Source organism: Cannabis sativa, chromosome 7, assembly GCF_029168945.1.
Source record: "Cannabis sativa cultivar Pink pepper isolate KNU-18-1 chromosome 7, ASM2916894v1, whole genome shotgun sequence".
NCBI classification, from domain to species: domain Eukaryota; kingdom Viridiplantae; phylum Streptophyta; class Magnoliopsida; order Rosales; family Cannabaceae; genus Cannabis; species Cannabis sativa.
Window position 1 is genome coordinate 9,422,366 of NC_083607.1, and position 8,198 is coordinate 9,430,563.

General features: G+C 33.0%; 1 protein-coding gene across 1 annotated transcript; it reads right to left on the minus strand.

Annotated features, from left to right (window-relative positions):
* Positions 1–6,853: 6,853 nt before the first annotated feature.
* Positions 6,854–7,929, minus strand: LOC133029310 (uncharacterized). Its single transcript, XM_061101818.1, has one exon. It carries the CDS (start codon positions 7,642–7,644, stop codon positions 7,117–7,119), a length of 528 nt encoding a protein of 175 aa, XP_060957801.1. The 5' UTR covers positions 7,645–7,929; the 3' UTR covers positions 6,854–7,116.
* Between the last annotated feature and the right edge of the window lie 269 nt (positions 7,930–8,198).

Below are 8,198 nucleotides of genomic sequence, written 5' to 3' on the forward strand. Positions count from 1 at the left end.
TGGATGACCTAATCAAAATCTTAAGAAAAGCTAGAACTGTTAACCATGGTTTGTTAGCTATTCTAAGTGATTAGGGGTGGACCATCCCATTGTCAATAGATAAGAAAGTGTTTGTTCAAACAAATACTACTTTTTTAAGAAAATGACTAAGTCTGAAAATAAAGTAGCAAATAAAGGAGATATTTTTTCTTGATTCCAAAAGTGTTCTATCATCTTATATGACATATGATGATCCCACTGGCTCTGTTGTCTTGTCACAACCGAAGAGGTCAATACCATTTAGTTTTCTTAGAGATAATTCACGGTACCTTGTCGTAGTGGGAGAGTTTCTAGGAACTCACCTTCTTATGACTTGGGAGACACTAGTGATTAAAATCCATTGTGAGTCTAAACAAGTAATGGATTGTCAAGATAAGAAACTAAGAAGAAAAGCCAATTGAACTATGGTTTAATACATTCACATGGAGTAACCTAAAGTTTTCTATTACAAGGACATAAAAGGAAATTTTTGTTAATAAGTCTATTCAAATGACTTAACAAAACTTCCTATTCCTAGTATTAAAGGTTTGAGTTTATCTAAACCTATGGCTTGTGGTATACCTGGTAATTACTTACTCTAATGCAAGCAACTTACTTTAGTAAGATGCTGAAGCATTTTCTTTCTAATGGCAATCTATAGAAGCTTCTCGACTTCTAGGCATAGATTTTATTTATCTAAGGAAAAGTCTCAACTATTCCAGAAAAGATAAAGCCATGAAAGAATTTCTTATATCAACAGTGAGAGGTCTTAGATATGCTTTTGTATGCCTTAGACCAGACACCTCCTGTTGAGTGGGAGTAAAGAGTAGGTATCAGATTAATCCAGGAGAAGAACATTGGAAGACAATCAAGTAAATCTTAAGATTAAGAAGAGGAACTATATGTTAGTCTATAAGGGTGTGTTTAAAACTCTTAGACTACACCACATCAGATTTCGAAATTTGCCTTTGTGCTAGAAAATTTTTCTGATCAGATGGTGATTACTCTGGGGGTAGAATAGTGATTTTGGAGAAGTGTAAAAACCTATTTGAAGTCTCTAGGTCTACCAGAAAGGGACTGAATGTTAAAGTTGCAGGAAAGGTACTTATTCAGTCTAAGGAAAGTTCTATACATTTTTGGCACCATTCCAAATTGCCTTAACTACTAGTGTTACTTCCTGAATAACCAAGAAGTAGTTGCCAAAGGTATAGAATCCAGTATCCCTAGAGAGTAGACATATAGAGAGGAATTTCACATTATCAAAGATTTTGTGATTAAGGAAGAGTAATGGTGGAGAAGAGGTTGTGTTTAATTCAACCTTTCAGATCCTATTACGAGGAGTTTACTACTACTACACTTGATTTGTATATCAAGGTGTTGAGATTATTTGAAATGCACATTTTGTTTTATATTAGTGCAAGGGGGAGTTTGTTGGAATTTATGCCCTAAATAAAACTGATTTCAATATAATCACATTTACTTATTAATATAGATCAGAAATAACATTTAATGTTGCATGGTTCACATGATTTATTTCATGATTATATGTACATAATGTATGAATTCGTCTGAAACCCTTTTCACATACTTGATCCTGTTTATTGTGTTGTCAACATATTGGAAAGTAAACATGATTATGTGAATAAAGTTTCCTAGATTTACCAGACACAGGGTTTTACTGATATGATAATCTACAACAAGAGTTTACTTGCATTTGGAGAAATGCTATGTTCTTTCCAGAGCATTGGTTAAAGTAAAGCTCAGGTTGGATGCATGGAGTATGCATCGGAAGGGACCGATATTGAACTTTGGCTTAGATTTATTAAACTTACCGTAATATCTATTCAAGTCAATATCGCCTAGTTGATCCTAGATCAAATGATCTTAATCCTGTTATGATTAGGCTCAATCTCAAGAGGCTATTCGTGTTCTTTGATTTGTTAGTTAAGCCTACTTTTGGGTCAGGGTGATACGTACATTTTGGGAACACGGTAGTGTAATTGAGTGGGAGCGCTAACATAAACATGGAATCTATAGCTTCTATCTGGCGAATAGTAAGTAAAGGATGATCTCCTTCAAGCTTGACCAAACGAAAATAAATGGTGGAGATCTCATTTCACATAAGTTGAAATATCATTTATACGGGGTTAAGTGTTTTAAGGATTAAATACATTGTAGGGTGTAACGTTAATCTAATCCCTTTACAGTGTAGATCATTCATATAGAGGATCATTAATCAAATTAGGATTATAACAATGGATAACTAATGATGTGTCTATATGGTGGAACATATAGAGCATTCTATATACTGAGAGTGCAATTCTAAGTTCTATGTGTGGATTCAGCGAAGAATTAATAAGTCAGTGAATTTAGGTTATAAATTCTTGATCTACTTATTGGAAGCTCGGTTATATAGACCCATGGTCCCCCCACTAGTTGAGATAATATTGCTTGTAAGACTCATATAATTGGTTTTGATTAATCAATTATAATTCTCAAATTAGACTATGTCTATTTGTGAATTTTTCACTAAGTAAGGGCGAAATTGTAAAGAAAGAGTTTTAGGGGCATATTTGTTAATTATGATACTTTGTATGGTTCAATTAATAAATATGATAAATGACAATATTATTTAATAATTATTTATAGTTATTAAATAGTTAGAGTTGGCATTTAAATGGTTGAATTTGAAAATTGGCGTTTTTGTGAAATCAGATGCAGAAAAGATAAAACTGCAAAATTGCAAAAAGTGAGGCCCAAATCCACATTGCATGGCCGACCACTTTTATAGGAATTATCCTATGATATTTTCATTATTTTAATGCTAAATAATTCAAACCTAACCCTAGTGGAATGCTATAAATTGATAGTGAAGGCTTCAGGAAATTTACACTTTCCTTCTGACTTTTTCATTAAGAAAAATTTGAGCCTTCTCTCTCCCTATCTTTGGCCGACCACTCCCTCTCTCTCTTCTTCCTAAAGATTTTGAAATACTTAGTGTTAGAGTAGTGCCCACACACAGCAAGTGATACCTCAATCATAGTGAGGAAGATCGTGAAGAAAGACTTTCAGCACTAAAGAATCAGAGAAAGAGATCCAGGTTCAAATATTGATAATGCTCTGCTACAGAAAGGAATCAAGGGCTAGATATCTGAACGGAAGAAGTCATTATATTCCGCTGCACCCAATGTAAGGTTTCCTAAACTTTATATGTGTTTATTTCATCGTTTTAGAAAGTTTATATTTAGGGTGTTAATCAACATACTTGTGAGTAGATCTAAGATCCTGGTAAAATAATTTCTAACAATTACGTGTCTAAATTTTTAACATGTCATCAAATCAAAGTAGAACATCAGAGGCTGGCAGGGTTATTGTAACCATTAGCACTTCCTGAGTGGAAGTGGGAGGATATTACAATGGACTTCATGGTTGGATTTCCGAGAACCACGGGAATGTATGACTCAGTGTGGGTCATAGTGGACCATTTCACAAAGTCAACACATTTTTTCCCAGTAAAAATAACTTATATGGTGGATCAGTATGCAAAGCTGTATGTAAAAGAGATAGTTCGTCTCCATGGAGCTCCAAAATCCATTATTTAAGATCGAGACCCAAAGTTTACATCAAAATTCTGAATAAGTCTTTAGAGAGCTATGGGTATGAAGCTGAAGTTTAGTATAGTTTTTCACCCTCAGACTGATGGGCAATCTAAAAGAACAATAGAGATACTCAAAGACTTATTACGAGCCTGTGTCATGGACTTTGAAGGTTCATGGAATAAATACTTGTCTGTGATAGAATTTTCCTACAATAACAGGTATCAAAGTATCATAGGGATGGCTCCCTATGAAATGTTTTACGGTAGGAAGTGTCGTTCTTCAATTTATTGGGATGAAACAGGGGAAAGGAAGTATTTGGGTCCTGAGTTAGTTCAAATGACCAATGAAGCGATAGACAAGATCAAGGCTCGGATGCTTGCTTTGCAAAGTAGGCAAAAAAGTTATGCTAATCCGAAGTGCAGAGATATTGCACTTCAGGCACCTACAAGTTTCATTAATGAGAGGTATCAGACGCTTTGGAAAGAGGGGAAAATTAAGCCCTAGGTTTAAAGGGCCATTTGAGATACTCAAGAAGGTAGGGTAAGTAGCATATCGGCTAACCTTACCACCAACATTATCAGTTGTTCATAATATATTTCATATTTCAATGCTGAGAAAATATGTTTCAGACCCAACTCATGTCTTGAGTTATGAAGCCTTAGAACTGTAATCAAACTTATCCTATGAGGAACAACCAATTCAAATCCTCGATAGGAAAGAAAAAGTTCTTCGAAAGAAGACCATAATTTTGGTTAAGGTACTCTGAAAGGACAGTAAGGTGGAAGAAGCCACTTGGGAACTAGAGTCCGACATGAGGGCTTAATATCAAGAATTATTCAAGATAGATTTTGAGGATGAAATCCTTTTAACTGGTGGATAATTGTAATGATTGCATGTTAGGTTATGGATTAGTAAAGACAATTAACATTAGTTATTGACATTTTATAATTATATATAATTTAATATTTATTGTGGGCCCTATTTTTAGAAATAGGCATTAGAGTTATAATTTCTCAATTCTGGAGATTTTATTAAACTTTAAGGTGGCGTTTGGTTGGAGGTAATAAAATAGAATGGAATGGAATGGAAAAAATTTTCATTCCATTCATTTGTTTGGTTGCATTTTAAAGTATTGGAATGACATTCCAATGGAATGCTCTTTCCACCATTTTGGTGGAATGGCTATTCCATTTTAAAAAGAAAGGAATGACCATTCGAATGTAACAAGAAAAAAAAATTAATGATTTTTTTTATCAATTTTTTTTATGCATTTAAATTTTATTCCATTCCATTCCTATTCCTATTACCATTCCCATTCTTATTCCTATATTTTCATTCATCCCAACCAAACGCCTCCTAAGAGTATTATTTAAGCTTAATATGAAATGTGTGATTTTTATGATTTTTGCTCGGCGACGATGGAAAATGCGATGGATGGCCGTTAAAGTCACATGGATAAGTTTAGAACCTAATTCTTATTGGACAAACATTTGAGATACTTGGAATGCTGGGTTTAAGAAGGGTTATTGTTTTGGACCATTTTACTCCTAGGCTTAGAATTGCGTAAGTTGGAAGAAAGAGGGGCATTTTTGGTATTTTGCATTGAGGATTACGTGGCATGCCCCTAGGTTGGTAGCTGGCCACTTATTACATCAGCCTAGGATTGTTAATTTTGGAGTTAATCAATTAAGAAAAATCAAGAAACAATTAGAATTCCTACCCTCCTTTTCTCTCTCTCTCTCTCTCTCTCTCTCTCCTCTCTCTCTCTCTCTCTCTTTTGAACCAAGAAGAAACCAAGAACTTAGGGTTCTTCTCCTTGCTCTGATTGATTCTTGCTAGAATTCAGAGTGTTGCCCAGCAGTTGGTGGAAGGATTTCATCAAGGTAAACCCTAGAACTTTAGCCTTTATGTTGTTTAAGCTTTAAGTTTGGTTTTGTCATGCAAATTTTGAGAATTGGTGGATGTTTAGGCTAGGCTTTGTTCATGTGTGTTTTCTGAGATTGTTTTGAGTGGAATTAAGTTTCTTGTTGTTGGTTTTGTTGGTTTGAGAGGAGAATGAGCAAGTTTGAGTTTAAAAACTCAAACTTGATTCATTAATGACACTTTCAAATTTTGAGTGTTTTTCTTGTTATCACTGCTTGGAAACTGTTGTTGGATGTTGGTATAGGTGTTTTGGAAAGTTTGACAAAATTTGGGGAAGAATTAGGTGAGAATCGAACTGGTTTGGGAATTCTGGTATGAACCGGTTAACTGATTCTACGAAAGAAATAGTATGAGACCCCCTCAACTAGGAAGACAACGCACAACTAAGGCTACAACCGAAGTCCCATCTAAGAAGAATAAAAAAAAAAAAAAAGATGCTTTAGGCAGCGCAAGGAAAAAAAGGAAAATTGCTTCGAGTTTTACTAAATAATTAATTGATTCTTTAAAAATGATAAGAAAATTATGTTTCTTTAATACTAATGTTGATTCAATAAATATTTATTTCATTTTTAAATATTTAATATTAATTTAGACTATAATATTTTTAAACTTGAAATATGAGTATTATATTTTTATTTTTTAAATATAATTACTGAAATGCTAAAAATTAATAATAATAATTGTATATATGTAAAAAAAATTAAAGATCAATTAATGCACCCAAATTGAAGAAATTATTGGACAGATTGAAAAAAAAAAATTCTAAAGAATAAATAGGATTTTTGCCCACTGAACTCTAACTCTTGTAGAATTTTGCTTCTTAAATTTTTTTTTTACAAAAATTTCTCCCGAACTATACAAATCATTACAAGTATCTCTTCCAGTTTCATTATGCTTATTTTTTTCTTAAAAAAAACAATTTACCTATGTGGTTTTGAGTTATATGTATAATTAAAGTGTAATAATTTCTTTAACAACTTTAAACTACCAAAAAATTCAATTTACTCGTATTAAACATACAAACGTTACTTCTAATAATACACATACATATTTTTATAATTAATCATTAGGCTCCTATTTGTGTATTTACTTTTTATTTAGTCTCTTAAACTAAATTAAAATAATGTTATGTTAGTACTATATTAATAAATTATTTAAAAAATTGAACAGAATACAATTAAAAGAAGATATTAACAACAATTTTTATAGTTCAAAAACAAAACTCTACATGAATCATAGGAGAAATTTTATTTATTCAATTCTAAATTAGGCAGTTTAAAATTAGAGATATTTGCAATTCCAAATTTATATTAGGTGTAAAAATGTACAATAAAAGTCCCTTTTCTTGTTTTCTTTTTCTTCCAAGAAAGTTTTAGCCTTCATATGTAGAATTAGATACACTATGTGAAACTATTATTCTTTCATATTTTTTCCCCATCATTTTAATTTGTTGAATGAATTTTGAAATTGACATTAAACTTATTCAATTTCTTTACAGTATTCTATAAAAAGATAAAAGAAAAAGAAAAAGAAAAAGATAAAGAAAAAGAAGAGCTAATAAGACTGTCGTTTGGTTTTATACAGGTGGAGTTGCACTAGCAGCAGCAGCAGCAGGAGGAGAGCCAGGAACCGATGAAACGGTGTCGTTTTTATGTCTTCCTGTAGCTCTAATGTAGCAAAACACCGCCACCAAGAAGGTGGTGGCAAGCCCACCAAGGATCACACCCCCACCAGCTACTGACTTATTGATTGAATGGTGATGTTGGCTCAGGTGGACATTTTCAACTTGGATGCCCTCATGGTGTTCGACGAATTGCCCCAATGGGGCTTTGTCATGATGACCAGTTTCTTTTGAGGGCTCAGCAGCATCTTTTACTTTACTTGGGCTTGGTGTTGGTTCACTGGAGGACATGGTCACCTCAGGTTGGTGTTTTCCTAGCTTTCTTATTGTATCTGTTTTATCTTTGTATGGACTTGGGGCTGGTGAGTTGTTTGATAATGGTTTTGAGCTAGACCAAACTATGGTCTGAATTTTTTGTTGAGTTTGAGCTATACCCAGATAAGCATTTGAGAAGATTAAGCAAAGGAGAAGCAGGTGAGCCATTTTGAGGATTGGTTGGTGGTGTTTGGAAATGTCTGTGTTGTGAAGCTATGGGAATCAATATTCTGGCTTTGGGTCTTATATAAGGGGTTTAGATTGAGAGCATATCATATATAATCGTGTGGTTTGATGGAAATTTCCCTTTTGTCAGATTCCATGAATAGTTTATTCAAGTTTTTTATGTGATTTGATTTAATGAAGGTTGTCTGTAGAACAGGAAAACATGGAGGAAATGCACGTGTAAGCAAGCATTAGAATATTTCGATATACAACTAAGATTTCAATCCAGGGAACAAGATATCTATTGTATTTATTTGCCAACTCAATCAATTTGAAATGGAACTCATATGATAGGTAGCAAAGTTAAATAAATGTTCTATTTCTCATTAATTATTTATAGGAAGATATTCAGAACCTGCTTTATGTTACTTGACTATTCTCTTATAGAAATCTAACTGTTGTTATCAATTATTAGACATCAATAATTATAACAATTCTTTAAAATTTCTGAGTGAATTGGAAAACAATAAAAGAGAAATATTTATTGGTCCTTGGAT